General features: G+C 40.4%; 1 protein-coding gene across 8 annotated transcripts in view; it reads left to right on the top strand.

Annotated features, from left to right (window-relative positions):
* Positions 1-19426, top strand: part of SBF1 (SET binding factor 1) — a 169414-nt gene that overhangs the window by 133306 nt on the left and 16682 nt on the right. For 2 of the 8 annotated variants that reach the window (XM_077472032.1, XM_077472033.1), the window contains 8 exons: positions 39-113; positions 4201-4340; positions 6320-6524; positions 8373-8569; positions 9655-9786; positions 17218-17295; positions 17864-17920; positions 18220-18401. In XM_077472032.1, the coding sequence (XP_077328158.1) occupies positions 39-113; positions 4201-4340; positions 6320-6524; positions 8373-8569; positions 9655-9786; positions 17218-17295; positions 17864-17920; positions 18220-18401 (1066 nt within the window). The remainder of the gene's footprint in view (positions 1-38; positions 114-4200; positions 4341-6319; positions 6525-8372; positions 8570-9654; positions 9787-17217; positions 17296-17863; positions 17921-18219; positions 18402-19426) is intronic. The other 6 variants (XM_077472035.1, XM_077472036.1, XM_077472034.1 and 3 more) reach the window with 5 other exon arrangements.

Consider the following 19426-nt stretch of genomic DNA (forward strand, 5'->3'; position numbering starts at 1 on the left):
AGGCCTTTTTGTAAAGTGATCCCTGTGTTTCTCTGTAGCTCCCTTCATGTCAGTGACGTGTTCCAGGGTCGCCTAGCTGTGGGTTTATCTGTTGGCCTCTTCCATTCAGAAACGTAAGACCGCACATTTATACCCAGCCTGGTCATGGTCTTATGGTGCCAACCAAGCTTCTTGGTGCGCAGCTTTTTTTTAACTCTCTGATTTCTGTATGGGCAATGGAGGAAATGGTTAACAGTAAAATGCCTACTGGATAAGGAGATATAAATAGGAAGCTTTGTCCTTCTGTTGCATAGCATTGGGTGAAACTTGCCAACAATACTGTGTCATGGCTTCATTATTGTTGTTACATTATTATTGTGTGTAAGCGATGTCTACTGTAAAAAAATAAAAATAAATAAAAAAAAAAAAAAACTTTCTGCGGCTTTCAACACCCTATAATTCCTAAGTTTAGGACTTCATACTGTCTGGAAAGTTGTTTTTCAGACTATGTATCTAGTTTTGAAGGGCCAATAGAGAATGGATTATAGGGAAGTAGAAATAATGAGAAGAATGGCAGCACGTGATATACAAACAGTAATAGGGATAAAGCTCAAAAGAGGGAACTGAAATAATACTGCTCTACTAAATCACATCATTAAGGATTATCTGGTTCTTAAATCTTATTGGACCATTCAGTCATGCCCCTGATCCAGTAATGGGTCCATTATGATAAATGCTGCATCATTCCATTGTGGAGGTCTTCTAAGGTATTCATTCACGATTATCATGTATTTACACAATATTCTATTTTATATATTGAATATTGTGGAACATGTGACTATACTTACCAAAGAAGTAAAATTTTAAGCATTTACGATTAGTTGATCATATTTTTTCAGCTAATCCTTTGGGACATACAGATCTCAAAGTCATTGCATTTACATTGTATTGTGATTAATTCATTGAAACCTTATACCAGCCTTACGCAACCTTTTCAAAACAATTAGCTGTCTGGGTTTAGGGGACCTCTGCTAAAAAATGACTATCTACAACACATGATACATTAGTGTGATGGTCAGTCGGAAGAATGCATCTTATTCTTGTGGTCAGTGGGAAGATTTACCCCCATACATATAGTTAAAAAAATAAAAACAGTTGTGTCAGAAGGAACTTACACTATATGACCAAAAGTATTGGGGCACCTGAATTTACATAAACTTTAATGGCATCCCAGTCTTCGTCCGTAGGATCCAATATTGAGTTGGCCCACCCTTTACAGCTATACCAGCTTCAACTCTTCTGGGAAGACTTCCCGCAAGGTTTAAGAGTGTGTCTATGGGAATGTTTGACCATTCTTCTATTTATGAGGTCAGGCACTGATGTGGACAAAAAGGCCTGGCTCGTAGTCTCCGCTCTAATTCATCCCAAAGGTGTTCTATCGTGTTGAGGTCAGGACTCAAGGCAAGTCAAGTTCCTCCCCCCCAAACTCGGTCAGCCATGTCTTAGTGAACCTTGCTTTGTGCACTGGCAGAAAGGTAGTTGAGCCTAATTGTATAGGAAAAAAGAGGTTCAGGTGCACATCCTTTGTACAACATGTAAAATACATTTCCTACAAAAAAAACGGGACTTTTGAGGACCATGAACACTCAAAAAAGATTTAGTAAAAAGTACAAATTTTATTACAAATAATGGACATTAGATCAAAAAAGAGCTAAAACACATGGTAATACTGCAGTGCATATGAGATAAGAATATGCAATAATGGAAGAAACCGAGACCAACTGTCGGACATATGGAGTTGTGGTCTTCTTCAGGAAAGGAAAGGGTTGAAAAGCTTCCATAAAGCTACGAGCAATATATAAGATTAATACAGACATCATAAATGTACATATCATGTTATGAGATTCATGCAAATATAGAACAGGTTAAACAGTAAGGATACATGTGTATTAATATCCAAAATGGACCTCATGATGTCAGTATGCTGTTAGTACTGGAAATCAATTGCTCAAGGCAATAATAGAGAGGGAGTGTGTCCACATGGAAAGCAGCAAAGTGTCATGTCAATTGCAGCAAACCGTGCCGTATGCCACCAAAATATCGCCCAGAAGGGATGATACAGGGCAAAGAAGGAGACACGGGGACAAAAAGGGGTATATTGGCATAAAGATAGGAAGGACAGCCAAAGATTCCTTGGCCATTAGTATGTCATCCTAAGCCACGATATTTACCTAATAGCATAAACAAGATATGATAAAACACATGTAAGTGACTGATCTGATTGATAGACCGAAAAAAATTATATACATATATATATATATATATATATGTATGTGTGTGTGTATATTTTATGCCAAGGAGTCAGTACATACTTACTAGTTCCCACAAAGTTGCAAGCATGAAATTGTCCAAAATGTATTGGTATGCTGATGCCTTAAGAGTTCCCTTCACTGGAACTAAGGGGCCAAACCCAACCCCTGAAAAGCAACCCCACACCATAATCCCCCTCCACCAAATGATTTGGACATTTCTCAAAGCAAGGTCCATAAAGACATGGATGAGCGAGTTTGGGGTGGAGGAACTTGACTGGCCTGGGCAGAGTCCTGACCTCAACCCAATAGAACATTTTTGGGATGAATTAGAGTGTAGGCTGTGTTCCAGGCCGCCTTGTCCAACATCAGTGCCTGACCTCACAAATACGCTTCTGGAAGAATGGTCAAACAATCCCATAGACACACTCCTAAACCTTGTGGACAGCCTTCCCAGAAGAGTTGAAGTTGTTATAGCTGCAAAGAGTTGACCAACTCAATATGGAACCCTATGGGCTAAGACTGGTATGCCACTAAAGTTTACGTGCGTGTAAAGGCAGGTGTCCCAATATTTTTGGTAATATAGTGTATCTGAGAGGCAGAAATTGCGCAAGGAACCCCTAGCAACCTCAGGAGGAACCCTAGTTGAGAAACCGTGCGTTATACTGCACATTAATTGTATACAATATATACTATTCATATGATCCTGTTGTATCAAGTGAAGGATTATAGCACCTACACTTCTGGTGGTATAAAGTGACCAACCTAAACTATGTGCTTCATGCAGTACCATATCCATTTTATATCACTTGATGCTTTTTTTTTCATCCTTTGATCTTTTAGCAAATACCCTTTAAGAGTAATGCTTACTTAGCCATATCTGATTGCACCTGGCTTGATCACCCATTGCTAATGTAACATGTCTAGCGCTAGGAGAAATGTTTACAATGGTAGAGTGTAAATTGTGGTGTGACTGTCAGTACAGCATTATGTGCAAGCAATGTGTTTGGATGAAACCAGTATACTTTGTACATAAACGTATCCAAACTGAATGTTGCTTGCATAGAATTAGAAGTGGTATACTGGAGGATGTTTATGAAAACTAGTGTGGGAAACTTTGTTTCTGTATCTCCAAGCAATTTAAGTATTATAAATGCTTTTTCACATCTGAGCAGTTTGGTACACGGCATACTGTGTATTACCAGGGAAACCTGTTGTTCAGTATTTCAGTTCAGATTGGTGCGATCACATTAGGTGGCCATAGACGATGTGCTCTCAGACTCCAGCATTCAGCAGCTCCGATGCAGTCTACATACAGTGCAATGATAGGCGTGCTGTTTAAAACTCATTCACAACATTTACATTGCACTCTGGTGCTTTGTGACCTGTGCTTCCACCATGAAGGTGTGAACTAGTTCAAGGCGTAGGCACTAGCGGTGCCATTAATTAAATAACTCCTGACTTTACTATCCCTATGTTTGGGAAACCCCCGGAGCTGTCTGTTCCCTTCTTATAGGCAATAATCATCAAGCATGTCCAAATACAAGCCTCTGGTGTGTGTTATTATCTGTAGAGTATTAGATAAAGCATCTTTTTGTGCACTGTTCATGAATCAGTTTTCATAAACATCAGCTAGTATTCCACCGTAAGCGGTACAGCTGACCTCAGCTTTGCGATTTGCGGTTCCTTTTTCTATAAATCCTGCATTTATTTGGCTACTCCTGCTGGTGTGGAAACTGTAAGGTGTAATGGTGGACTGTTATTCTGCAGGTTATTGGACTCTTTCTTATGTAGTTCACATTTTGCGTATGTATACCAAGCTTTAATCCCTATGTCTCTGCAGTCATCCGTCTTTTCATCTTCATTTATAAAAGTTTTCCTTTTTGTGGAATTTACTCTTTATTTCTTCAAGGACATTATCTAAGAACCTTGTGAAGAATGCCAAAAAGACAATTGGCAGACAGTATGTGACACGCAGGAAGTACAGCCCCCCATCCTGGGATCTCCGCAGTAGTCAGAACTCTTTGGAACAACAGGGTGATGACATTTCTGGTAGGTGTTCAGGTATATCTGCTGAAGGGTAATGGAATAAATGCCTCTCAGTTCTTAACTGTGAGCTCCTGCATTGCTGTCTAATGTGGTGAAAAAGGGGGACCTTCTTCCAACCTTTGGTTTTCTGAGGCTGGCCATAGATGGGTCTTTTTTTTTTTGTTTGTTTAGCCAGCATGTTTAAAAAAAAAAAAAAAAATGGGGGAATCCTTCCCACTGAGCTATTGTATTCTGATGGTGGGGAGACTTCCCTGCCATTAGAAAACACTGATCGGTGTTGCCGGCTATAGCCAGTGGTACTGATTGAGCAGCAAAAATCCAAGAGGGTGGTAGCTTGGTTGATCGACTTCTGTACAATCACCCTGCCATACATGGATCGAAATGTGGCTGATTCAGCAGGCAATTTTAATCCATGTATTGCCAGCTTAAGACTATTAAAAGACGACTCAGTTTGCCATGTTTTTCCCTGCAACCTACCATAGTCTTGAGGCTGTAGGGCAGTGATGGCGAACGTTGGCACCCCAGATGTTTTGGAACTACATTTCCCATGATGCTCAACTACACGTCAGAGTGCATGAGCATCATGGGAAATGTAGTTACAACACATCTGGGGTGCCAAAGTTCGCCATCACTGATGTAGGGTGTAATTCTGGCAGTTTATTTTGCACTAAAGTTTAATCAGTGGTGAGTGCCTAGAGATGACCAGAATCCCATAACATTTTCTGGATCTAAATTAGATTGTGACTTTGCTTCTGGGTTTCTGTGTACTTCTTCAAAAGGAATGGAGAGATACAATTTCAAAGAAAATACTGCGCAAATGGTGTAAAAATGTAAATAAAAATATAAGAAAAGCTGCAACAATAGATGTATAGGATAAAGTACATATTTGAAGGCATTCATAATAACATGCTAAATTCAGTTCTAGTGATATGAAAAACTGTAACTTGTGATTAGTATGACAGTGAAAATGCCGATAAGCTAATAATATAAGAAGTGAAAAAAACTAAAATATTATGAAATGATTGTTATAACAATTGTGCAAAAGGAAAGTGTCCAACACCAATAAAGGTAGTTCAAGGTGAATCCAGAGAACATCAACACAGATCTTCTTTAAACCTTCAAACTGCGCTTCAAGTGTAGAGAAAGCATCATCTGTCATTACTACAGTGGAACCTTGGATTACGAGCATAATCCGTTTCAAGAGAATGCTTGTAATCCAAAGCACTTGCATATCAAAGTGAGTTTCCCCATAGATGTCAACGGAAACTAAGATAATTTGTTCCACATTGACTTCTATTGTGTGCAGTACCGTATGTGGCCAGAGGTGGGGGCGCTAGAGAGACTCTTGAGACCTTTCGGAGCCGCTCGGATGCACCTGGAAAGCCTCAGAAACACTCGGGATCTGAGTGTTTCCCGAGTATTTACGAGTGCATCTGAATGGCTCCGTGTGTCACCAGCGCCTGCCCCCACCTCTGGCCAAATGCAGTACTGCACACCGCAGAGGCTTGAATCTTGCTTGTTTTGCGAGACAACACTCGCAGGATTTAAAAAAAATAATAGCTCGTATTGTGAAACGCTCATTAACTATGTTACTCGCAATCCGAGGCAAAACCGTACTATTATTCGATTATTGCTGTTTTTACTGTCATACTAATCACTAGTTACAGTTTTTCATATCGGTTGAATTGAATTTAGTGCGGCATGTTATTTTGATCATTGGAGAGATGTCTGCACTCAAAGCCAAATAACTTACCTATGTATAACACATTAGGTGTTAAGAGGTAGGCACACATGTTAAAACTGAGAATTCTGAATGAACCTTAAATCAAAAATTTTGCGGCGTACCTCATTTCAATTATAGATGCAAATCCATCTACAGTAAGATATAGAGGAAGTAAATAGTATTAGTATGTTACCTTCATTTATGCAAGATCTCACAAATCTTTATGCCGAGTATATATTGTCATGGTTTCTTATTGCAGTGTCTGAGGATATGGAAAGAAGTACACTGACCATTTCCACACTGAAGGCTCCTGACAAACAGGCAGGGGGTAATCTGGCAGAGAGAGCGTGCTGCCGTGACTACCAGAGAATGGGGCTCGGTACGCTGAGTAACAGCTTGACTCGTGCTAAAAATGAACCATTTAGAATTTCAACTGTAAATCGCATGTACGCAGTTTGTAACAGGTGAGCTGTGTTTTCTGATGATGATTTTGTTTGACCTGTGCACTTTGATGTTAGTTATGCACTGAGATATTTAGTAGAATGCGTGTTTGTTCATTTTTTGAAAATACTTTTTATTGAAAAATTTCACTGTGGAGGTACAAAACAGGGCCCATTGGGGCATACCTCGGCCAATTGGTGCACATAGCCATGTGCATAATGGCGTACAACTCACCATGTATCTCAAAACTAAACATATCTAACTGTAGTTAAAACTTACTAACAACATATCTAATAACCAGTTTCAACATGATATTCCTGTAGAACCTCTCATCCCTCTTATCTGTCAGAGCCGGACGTTGCAAGGACAGCTGAAGTCGAGTGAAATCATTCGACCTCTGGACTAACACCACCACTGACTTGCCTGGGGTTCGTAGTGGGGTCCCCCATGGTTCTGTGCTGGGACCAATCCTATATCATTTGTTCATAAACGACCTGGATGATGGGATAAACAGTTCAATCTCTGTATTTGCGGATGATACTAAGCTAAGCAGGGGAATAACTTCTCTGCAGGATGTGGAAACCTTGCAAAAAGATCTCAACAAATTAATGAGATGGGCAACTACATGGCAAATGAGGTTCAATGTAGAAAAATGTAAAATAATGCAATTGGGTGGCAAAAATATGAATGCAATCTATACACCTGGGGGGGAGAACCTCTGGGGGAATCTAGGATGGAAAAGGACCTGGGGGTCCTAATAGATGATAGGCTCAGCAAGGGCATTCAATGCCAAGCTGCTGATAACAAAGCAAACAGAATATTGGCATGCATTAAAAAGGGGATTAATTCCAGAGATAAAACGATAATTCTCCCGATCTACAAGACTCTAGTCTGGCCGCACCTAGAGTATGCTGTCCAGTTCTGGGCACCACTCCTCAGGAAGGATGTATTGGAAATGGAGCGAGTACAGAGAAGGGCAACATAGCTAATAAAGAGTCTGGAGGATATTAGTTATGAGGAAAGGTTGCGAGCACTGAACTTATATCCTCTCTCAAGCGTCTCTTCTCCAGAGAGAATGATTTTGATTTACAAATACCATACTGGTGACCCCACAATAGGGATACAACTTTTTTTGCAGAAGGGAGTAACAAGACTCATGGCCACTCATTAAAATTAGAAGAAAAGTCTTTTAACCTTAAACTATGTAGAGGGTTCTTTACTGCAAGAGCGGCAAGGATGTGGAATTCCCTTCCACAGGCTGTGGTCTCAGCGGGGGGCATTGAGAGTTTCAAGAAACTATTAGATGAGCACCTGAGCGACCATCACATACAGGGATATACAATGTGATACTGACATATAATCAGGACTTGTGTCCTTATTCAACCTCACCTACCATGTAACTATGTAACACTCAACAGGACCAGGTAGAAATTCAGGGTATATAACCAGGGCAGTCCCCAACAGGCTGGTCATCGTGGACTCTGAGTCTTTCCACAAATGCCAGACTTTTTCATATTTTTTGGGGCACCCTCTGGATAAATTGTTGCTTTGTATAGGGGTATCATTTTGTTAATGTTTTCCATGATGACAAGGTAGGGGGGATGGTTGACTTCCATTTTAGTACTATGGCTTTCCTTGCTTGCATAAAATAGTAGGATACCTATTAGGGTGTAGATTGCTTTATCTAATGGCAACTATTCCACAAGGCCGAGGAGACAGACCCTAATTGTCAGGGGAAATTGTCACTAATTGTCAGGGGATGTAGGAAGCCAGCAGGGATACTAGAGCATCTCCAGCAAGCAGCCAATGAGGTTTTTGTTCATTTTTAACTATGTTTCCTTGTGTTTGTTTTTTCTGTCTTTATTACTCAGCTACCCGGGATTACTTATAGTGCCACAGAGTATCCAGGACAACACGCTACAGAAGATATCCCGCTGCTACAGGCAAAATAGATTTCCAGTAGTGTGTTGGCGCAGTCCTCGGACCAAAGCCGTTTTGCTACGCTCAGGGGGGCTTCATGGCAAAGGCGTAGTTGGACTTTTTAAATCTACCAATACCGCTGCCACTGGTGAGTGCTCATCTTTTATTGGTATGGGTATTGGGGATGAACCCAACACACCTGGGTTTAGTTCGTAGAGGTTGGACTGAACATATCAGAAGTTCAGATTCCACATCCTTACCCCATTCATTTCAATGGAAGCTAAATCTGTCAGATCAATTCTCCATTTTTAAGGGTAATGGCCTTTAGTCTGGGGGGGAGGGGGGTGCATGGGTACTGGTCACTGCCCCTGGGAAACCTGTACCAGTGCAAAAAATAAAAATAATTTGGCATTGAACAGTAAATTTAGGAATGCTGAAAGTGCAACATTAAAAATGCACTATTCTATAAAAAAACAAAAACAAAAAACTTTGTATGGGTGAGTCCCCTAACACCTGCTTCTGAAGTGGTTAAATTAGATTTAACGGCAAGCTTAAATTTTTTTTTGTAAACCCTCCTCCCAAAAAATACACACCAAACCATCAAGGAGGAAGAGGGTCTGGTATGTAATTTGCAGGAAACCGCACATTAACAGCCATTTTTCCTATATGTCACACTTTTGCTATGCATGTTAACCAAAATGTTATGGATTTTGAAGGGAGGGCTCCCACAGAAAATACAATGAGATGATGCCCTCCTTGCCCACCAAAATCAATGCTAAATGGCCATATTTGGTCAGCGATGTCACCACCATCCCACCCATCCAATTATGCGGCTGGAAATATCCAACCATGTAAGTAATTGGGGCTGGTAATGTTACTCTTTTTAAGGACTTGGTGGTACCTGCACCCACTGGCAACATTAAAAAAAAAAAGAAGCTTCAGTCCGTGTGTAAAAAATGAAGTCCGTCAGCAGGGGTTGCTGGATAGGGGGAGAGCTAGGTGGTCAGAGCTGGAGTGCGGAGTGAGTACCTGTTAAATTACAAATAGAAAAGTGGAACTTCCTCTTTTGGGTTCAGCTTTAACAACAATTGACAGTGGGAAGATGTCATGTAGTAAATGTTCAGGCGTTCAAACCATAAGCTCATCCCTAATAAGTATACAGCCGGTCTCATTTGGCAAAAAAAAAAAAAAAAAAAACTGCCGTAAGCATTGTGTGTACATCTGTGTTTGCAGGTCAATCTCAGACAGACTCTACTTCTTTGGAGCAAGAGAAGTACCTCCAAGCCATAGTGACCTCGATGCCTCGCTTTGCAGAAATGAGTGGGCGCAACACCCTCAGTGCATTCCCATCCGCACATCTCTATGGTGAGAGATCTTGTCTGACTGTCAGTGGCTGAAATAACTACCTTTGCATTGAAATTACATTCTGGATTTTTATGTTAACTATATTGTTTATGTACCGCTTTAACCGGTCTGCTTTGCAGTCCTAGGGTTCTTCCTTTGGCTTTGCAAATAAGTCCTCTGCATGGCTTACATGGAAAAGAAGGAGAGGGATTTTTAGCCTCATAACTTCATGAAGCTTGCTGCTGGGTGTAGCTCTGTGGCCACAACATGTTTTATTTATATTGCAAAGTCCTGTATGGATTTATCACATAGTTACCATAATTGAGTGACATGCTAATAGACTGTCTCACTAATATGTCACTGTCTGTCAGGGTGTGAAATCTCCACAGCATAAGAGCCTTTTTTAGTGTCTTCCTGTTGGACCATAATCACAGCTTTGACATTAGGAAACTGTGCTCTCGCTCTTCTTTTTTTTTTTTCCCCTCCATTTTACGCTACATCTTGTGCTCATCATTGGCTCACTGAATGATAATCATGTGTGCTGAGTATTCAGTATGCTTGAGTCTGTAGACAGATGTGGGTATTTGCATATTTAGGTAGAGGGCTGTTATGATTCTGTTTCTTAAAGAGCTATAAAACAGTACTTTAAAAATGTTTAATTCCTTTCCTGTTTCTTGCTGCATTAGTTGACATTACACTGGATCCATTTCCAGTCTTAACTGTATACAAATTAGGGGTGATTTGATTAATTTATGATTATCCTGTCCACAATTTGATTAGATTTGGCAATGCATCACGATTACTGCGCAAGTGGTTAAAAACTTTTTATCCAAAAATTCAAGCAGTCAGGAAAACTCAATTGGGGATGGCTGGGATCAGAGGCAGGGGGATGGTTGGGATCAGAGGCAGGGGGATGGCTGGGAGTGGAGGGAATGGTTTCAGGGACACTGGCACTCGCCTGCACTCAGTGTCAGTTGATTCTCCCTCCTCCATTCTACCTTTTCTCCTTGGGTGCCTCCATGTTGGGTCTCCTTGAGCTCCTCCCCCTGCACTGGCTGTTGGCTCATCAGCTGACTTTCTGCTTCAGTGAAGGGGAGGGGGCTTTATCCACCATGCAGGCTCTGCCTCTGTGTTTCTCCCGGAGAGGCAAAGCACCGCATGGAGCTACGGATGATGTCTCCAGACATCGATTCGGCCGACTTGCAGCATCAGGAACGTCTGAATCGAGATGCAGCGATTATATCCAACACCCCTAATACAAACGGGGCTTGAGGCAGAAAAACAGGCAGCATTTGAGTATCAAATTTGCAGTCATAGATGTAAATGTCCTTTTATCTGTTAAAAAATAAGTTCAAGTTTCTTAAAACAATATATACTTACCTAGGTGGATGCAGCATTAATCCAATGTCCCTCGCCACTTCTAAGACTGAGAACTGAGCGATCAAACACCACTGACCGCTCAGTTCTCAATCTTCACTGAACAGAGAGTGTGACTGTCAGCTCACAATCATTTTATTTTTAATGGATGGACACATGAATTGTCTTCACATCAAAGGACATAAATAGTTTCCACTCAACCACCATTCATAAACTGCCAGAATTGACACAACATCGGCTCTCCTATTTAATGTGTAAAAGGGGACATTTTGCATATATCTAATATTTAAGGTTCTTGCACACTGTACTCATGTATGAACATCAGACATCCATGGAATAAAAATAATATGGCTGGGCTGTATAGCACTTTCACATATTTGTGCGTATGTGTACACATGCATAAAAATCTTCCTAGCTTTATTTTATACAATATAGTGTGGCATACATGCATATGCATGTAAAAATACTAAACAGTAACGCAGATTTATTTGTTTATTTTTAATACATAACGCATGTTTTTCTATGTGTAAAGCTGTATTGAAAACAATGGTATGCATTTAATCAGTTTAAAAAAATAAATGCCTAAGAACACTGTGTTTTTAGGCAGCAGTGTGCAAGAGTCCTTTTTTTTTCTGTTCCTACATTACATATACATTTACTGTTAGTTGCTGGGTTGCTGCAGAAGGAGCATATTCAGCCCCATTGGTGTTTCTTTTCTGTTTTTGTGCATTACAACCTGGAATTAATATTGATTTTTTTGAGACTTTGTACGATGTTTTGTACACAACATGCCTATGACCCCTTTCACAATGGTGGAGTCTGCCAGCGGATCTGCCTTCTCAGTGGAGTATCTCTCCGCTGATCCCCATTGAGCAGGCAGATGGCAGGTCCATGTCCACTGTACATCAGAGCGGACACAGCTCGCTGTCCTCTATGGGCTCTTGGATGGAAACAAGACCACCTGTTCGTTTACACCTGACCCACCAGATGGATGGGGATTGGATCCCCATCCTTCTATTTTTAGCAGACAGGATTGGATGTCTGCGGACACATGTCTGTTGACATCCACCACTCCATAGAGAGCAATGGATGAACTGATCGGGTCCACTGCAAAAACTGACAGACAGATCTGATCAGTCTGTCTGTGTGAAAGGGACCTAAGAGCTTTAAAGGTGCAAAATATTTTTTATTACAGTTGTGCTCATAAGTTTACATACCCTGGTAGAATTTATGATTTCTTGTCCATTTTTCAGAAAATATGAATAAAACAAAAACTTTTCTTTCACTTATGGTTAGTGTTTGGCTGAAGCCATTTATTATCAATCAACTGTGTTTACTCTTTTTAAATCATAATAACAAAAAACTACTCCGATGACCCTGATCAAAAGTTTAGATACCCTGGTGATTTTGACCTGATAACACGCACACAAGTTGACACAAAGGGGTTTGAATGGATATTAAAGGTAACCATCCTCACCTGTGAGCTGTTTTCTTGTAATTGGTGTGTATGTATAAAAAGTCAATGAGTTTCTGGTCTCCTGGCAAACCCTTGCATCTTTCATCCAGTGCTGCACTGATGTTTCTGGATTCTGAATTGTCAAAAGATCTGTGGGAAAATGTAGTTGAACCGTATAAAACAGGAAATGGATATAAAAATATATCCAAGGAATTGAGAATTCCAATCAGCAGTGTTCTACTCTAATCAAGAAGTGGAAAATGAAGGGGGTGTGTCGAAACCAAACCATGGTCAGGTAGACCAACTAAAATTTCAGCCACAACTGCCAGGAAAATTGTTGCAGATGCAAAGTAAAACCCACAAATAACTTCAGGTGAAATACAGGACTCTCAGAAAACATGTGGTGTGGCTGTTTCAAGATGCACAATAAGGAGGCATTTGAAGAAAGATGGGCTGCATGGTTGAGTCGCCAGAAGAAAGCCATTACTACACAAATGCCACAAAGTACTCCGCTTACAATACGCCAAACAGCACAGAGACGCGCCTCAAACCTTCTGGCACAAGTCATTTGGAGTGATGAGACCAAAATGTAGCTTTTTGGCCACAACCATAAATGGTTCATTTGGAGAGGAGTCAACAAGGCCTATGAAAGGTACAACATTCATACCGTGAAACATGGAGGTGGATCACTGATGTTTTGGGGATGTGTGAGCTACAAAGGCACAGGAAATGTGGTCAAAATTTATGGAAAGATGAATGCAGTATATTATCAAAAAATACTGGAGGAACATTTGCATTCATCAGCCAGGAAGCTGCGCATGGGACGTACTTGGACATTGAAATTTGTCCAAACAAGGGTGCAATATTACTAGTCACTAATATTAGACACTGCATATTGTTTAGCAAACATACCGGGTATGAACATTTTTGAAACATGGGACTGCACAAAGTCTGACATCACAATCGGGACAATGGAACCTATTTTCCTTTCTGATTTACTTTCCACTGTCATCTCACTTTGAGCAACAAACCACACACATCCTTGTAGGTGCTGACTTTTTCTCGGTTGGTGGGATGTAGTCCATGAAGTGACGACCAGTCAGGCATGCTGGGTTGACAACGCGAACAGCACAACGTCCAGTTCTATTCACAGCCATTAATGGTTCACAAAGATATCAGCAGCTTTCTAAATGAAGTTGGAAGGAATCACAGGCTTGTCACTTTTTTTGAGCAGAATGTAGGCATTCCACAAGCATTGCGCAAGAAGATGCCTGAAGATTTCTTGCTGTTCACTAGGGCTGCAACTAACGATTATTTTCATAATCGATTAGTTGGCCGATTATTGTTTCGATTAATCAGTTAATAACCTTAAAAAAAAAAAAGTGGGTCAAATTGATGTTAATTTTCAACCACGGTGACGGGAAAATTTAGAAATAATAGAAAACTTCTTAGTCAAAGGAATTTACAGACAGTGTATGTGGTTTTCGTTCAAATATTACATTCATTTTAAAAACAAGTGAAAATTTCAAACAAAATTCTTTCATTCAGCGAACATACAAAGATTTTTCATCTGAATATTCTCATCCGAAAATTGATCTGTGTGACCAGCATAAGGTTCGGTACACACTTATGCAGTTTGCTTTCGATCTGTTTCTGCAGTGCCTTTTGCTGTGCGTTTTGATTTTTGCGCACGTGATTTTACTGTAATTTGCATTTTTTTTGGGCAGATTAAAAAACACAAATTGCTGCAAAAACGCATTACATGCTTTTCTGCAGCTTCTCCATTGAAGTATATTGAACCAATAAAGCACTATTTTGCATTAAAAGTCCCTGACCCTTTCAGATGTGAACGTGTCCCATAGGAAACCATGTAAATGAACTGTAGTGCATTTCTGCAAAAAGCACCAAAAAACACATAGATGTGAACCAGGTCTAACACGTTTAGTAACATACCCTTTATGGTAGAAAAAGATAATCACTACTGAAAGAGGTTCATTTTTTTACTGTACAGTGAAAGTAATATTTACAGTAGCGATTATTTGCTCTTTGTATTATAAAGGGCTCATTTTAGTTTTTTTTAACCCATTATGTTACTGGCCGATTAATCGATTATGAAAATAGTAATCGATTAATTTCATAATCGATTAATTGTCGATTAATCGATTAGTTGTTTCAGCCCTACTGTTCACTCATTGCTGGGTAGCATGTCATTGCTTGGTCAACTCTGTCAACACCTCCCATGGTGTTATTGTGGTCTATCACTACTTGTGGCTTCATGATTTCTTTCCCACCTTTCTTGCATACCATAACAGTGGAGGTATTATGAACTGTACTCATTAGGCACACATCTTCCTTGTCATGCCATCGCTGTTCCATCATTTTGCCTTTCTGCCAGGCAACCATTTCTCCAGTCTTCATCTTCTTATTGCCAAGCATTGGCGGCATGTCGCTCCGGTTAGCCTTAACGGTTCTATAGGCACCTGTTTTGTTTTGCAGAAGAAACTCCTAAAGTTCAGGAGACATATAAAAGTTGTCAGTTGTAACGCAATAGCCCCAATTTAGCAATGGCTCAATGTGTGAAAGAACGGAAGATGTTGCCATTCCATAGTTGCTTTATTTTGGATTGAATTTGAGTTGTGGTGCAGGATAATTAGTTTAATCAAATTCTTTATTGTTTTCGAAGTGTAAAAATTTCACGATCAGGGAAAATCTGTACTCTGACATGACAGTGCCAAAGAATGGAGTGGCAAGTAATTTATTATTTGTCCTAATACCACTTCTGCAGGGGTTTCCCCACCACTTCCTGAAGTATTATTAGGCCCAGAAATTTCCAAATGTCATCTTTGGTCACTGGTTCCCACTTTTTTTTCTTCTTGGAAACTTCCGATGCAGAGTAGTTAATTGTTGCTCTTTATACTGGTTTGTCTCATTAACTATTTTTTCAATAACCTCATCGGTGAGAAATAATTGTAAGTATGCCAAGGGGTTGTTGTGTTCAACTTCTACTTTCATACCAGATGCTCCAATAAATTGAATCTTGGGGGCGCTGCCTGATCCGTACCAAAGTCAATAGAGCACCAAGTTCGCACATCACTGAGCTCAGTCGCAGAATTGTCACTCCATTATAACAAAATGGAAAATGGAGGTGGGGGTATCTGTTACTGCTTTAGGCCACAAACAGGGGTTTTATTGAAGATTGGCCAGAAAAAAAAAATTGCATAAAGAAAAACCTAAGAATACACACTCGGAGTTCACCAAATAGCATGTGGGAGACTTCCTAAACACATGCCCATCATGGGAAACCCTATGTGTGACATAAATTCAACATTACCCATCTGTCTAAGCGCACCATTCCAACAGTGAAGCATGACGTTGGCAGCATCATGCAATGGATGGCACTAAATACAGGGCATTTCCTGTAGAAATCCTATTTTAGTCTGCCAGGGAATTGACACTGGGATAGAGGTTAATCTTCCAACAGAACAATGACCCTGAACGTACCACTCTACAGGGGATTAAAGAGAAATATTTACAGGAAATGTCTTGGAATCTCCTCGCCAAAGCCCAGACCTCAATCCAGATGATCTTTGGCATGACTTGAAGATTGTATACCAACGCAACCCATCTAACTTGAAGGAGCCGAAGCAGTTTTGCCTTGAAGAATTGGCAAAAGTCCCAGTGTCTGCTAAGCTGAAAGAGACATACCTTAAGAGCCTTGCAATTGCAGCAAAGAGTTGCTCCGCAATACTTGCTCACACTGTGTATTTATTTTATTTTGTTTAATGGAAATAGGAAAAACAAAAAATGCTGTCGCGTACACTGAGCTATGCATTTGCAACTCGGTCTACATTTACGGGCCCAGCCTGTCAAGCTGGAAGAGTAAGTCTTCATAATGTGCTAATATGCTACGCATACTAGCACATTATGGCTACAAGCTCATAGGGCCTTAATAGTCGTGTCACAAAAAATACTTTGCACATTCCAAGCTATAGGCATGTTGTATACATACATGTTACAAAGCCTCAAAAAATTATTTTAATTAGATTTTTATTACAGGTTATAAGGGGGGGGGGGGGTGGGATGAGTGAATACTTTTGCAAGGCACTGTAAAACCATAACATCATTTTATATATTCTTTACTGTAATTCTGCTAGTAGCTTTATTAGGCCATTTTATCAATGTTTCCCGAGCTTGCAGTATCTTGTAGAGGGTGTAAATCCTCAACATTGAAAAGACTGGTGAGAGGGTAGCCTTTAAGACTGAGAGAGCAGAAGGGTCACCCTCTGACTGAGGAGATAACAGATAAATAATGGGACGTAAAGCCTTCCCAAAGTAGTAAGGTTTCACTATTTTTAACAATTAGAACAGAGATTCAGAATATTATTCACGAGCGTGACTGGGTCCCTCTAATGCTGTTATTGCTGCATCAGTTGACTCTACAAGATATAAAAGATGGGCTTTAGTATACAGTATATGAAAATAGTATAAGGTCTTTATTTCTCATAAGGATGTATTTAACAAATAAATAGAAATGAACAAGCAGGATGAGGATATCCTGAGTGGTGCTTTGAATAAGCTGAGCTCTGTCCAAGGAATGTAAGCTGGTGTTTCTACTGCAGATTCTCCTGACAAACGTCAACCAAAACTGGGTTCTCTGATGAAGCAGGTGATGGGAGGGAAGGAGGACGTTCGAGGAGGTACGATTCCAAATTGTTTGGCTGTATGGACATGAATGCATATGATGGCTGGGAGGTTATACTGAGCAGTGACCCGTGGTGCTTCGAGTTTTTAGAGTGTAATGTGTTTAGGGCATTTAAAGAATGAATGCTGGATACAAGCGCCATTCATCTCAAATAATTTCAGGACCTCATTGTCACTATGGTTTATTCAGATATCTTTCCAGCATGTCAGGATAAACTTTCTGCTTATTTCACCTTGTTTTTCACATTCAGAGCTTCCTATTAATTTAAGTTTGGCCACATACTTTTCTTTGGCTTTTTATGCTATGAGTTCCATCCTGCCCACTATTGTGATTTACTTTAGTAATCTTGGTCTTCATTTTTCTAGTGTTTTATATAGTGTATCATGCTATAACAATCTTCCTATGCATAAGCTAAAATCACTGAATTGAGATATGGTCCCATTTGCCCTTTAAAATCAGAATTTACTGTTGTGTGCCAGTCATATACTGTTTCAGTTGCCCCCTTCCCTATCCTCCCTATTACATTCTTCCTTGACACACATGCCACTTTCTCCTTGAACCAGGTTATTCTGTACGGGGTATTAAGCACCCCGCAGTGAAACGAAGTTATGCTGAGCAAGGTCAGTGCATATGTCGTGTTGATGCCAGAGAATAAAATGAGCATTATATCCCTCCCTACCTTTCCCTTCCAGCAAAAACTGCTCCAAATAAGCTCAATTGTTATTCAAAGTCTGACAGTAACACAATCTAATCTGCCTAATTACAGTTGGCATCCCCTCATTTCCCTTTTCTAATGTTTGCTAAGCTTGAGCTTAATGTACTGACAAGATGGTTCTACTAATAGGAATGTTGGATGATTGCTGAGCCAATGACCTAAATCTCTTCAGTATATTTTTCTAATCCTTTCATATCCATATAGGTAAATGGGGCAGCATGCGTGGCACTGGGAGACTTAGTGCCTATGGTATGAACGCAGATGTAGGAACACGATTGGCTGCAAGAGAGCTTTTGACCACCCATCAAAATGGAGGACCCTCAGAGAGCGCATTGACCCCACGCAGAGCTGCACTGTACATCATAGGTGACAAGTCACAGCTCAAAGTAAGTCTTTTAAGGTTAAGTTGGCATAACCAGGAACAACCTCTAGTAGGGATGCACCGATACTGTGTGTGTGTGTGTGTGTGTGTGTGTGTGTGTGTGTGTGTGTTTGTTTTTTTTTATTCTTTTTATTGAAAAAGGTATAAAACACTGACAACAAACAATGCGCTCAACATGAGCACATAGAAAAGTAAGGTACATTTACAGTGCATTAATATTTTGCATAAGTATAATTATACAGCACTCTTTAAACCAATCCGGATTGGTTACAGTGAGATCAGAAGGACACCACGCATACCGCACATTGTTATATTTAGCTGGGCAACCTCTGTGTTCAAAAATAAGCTTCTCATAAGGCAATAACTGATTTACTAACCAAGCCATGGACATATAGATGGAGGAGTGGGCTGAATCCATTTAAGTGCCACAGCTTTACGAGCCATAAATAATGTTTCCATTAACATGGTCCTAGTATGTCTCACAACGCTTCGTCTAGGACTCCCAACAAACACACCAATGGTGTACATGGAACGGGGATTGCCAAAACTGCAGTTAATGTCTCTGTCACCTGCTGCCAGTAACTCGCTATGACTGGGCAAAGCCACATAATATGTGCGAAGTCCACACGTGGGTAGGTACACCTAGTGCAGGTAGGGGTTGGTATACGATGCGTTACATGCAATCGAACTGGGGTCAGATATGACTGATGGAACATATAAAGATAGATCAGGGGACACAGATAAATGGGAGGAGATACCTGTTTTTTATAAGTGAGTGTGAATACCGATACTTGTGCTCAAGTACTTGCTGATACTAATTACCGATACCATGCAATGCAATTTGAGCTCATACAAAATGCATGGCAAAGAATTGCATGTGGTTTGCACAGGAATGTGGTGTGATTACTGTCCGAATTACATGCAGTTTCCCGCACTGCTCCTGTGTGAACCCGGGCTGAAGTCACTATGATAAGCCTGGGTTCACACAGGAGTGGTGCATCGCATTCCTGTTCAAATCAGATGCAGTTC

The sequence above is a fragment of the Lithobates pipiens genome, unplaced genomic scaffold, assembly GCF_037356315.1.
Source record: "Lithobates pipiens isolate NorthernLeopardFrog02 unplaced genomic scaffold, aLitPip1_a1.2 Scaffold_8, whole genome shotgun sequence".
NCBI lineage: Eukaryota > Metazoa > Chordata > Amphibia > Anura > Ranidae > Lithobates > Lithobates pipiens.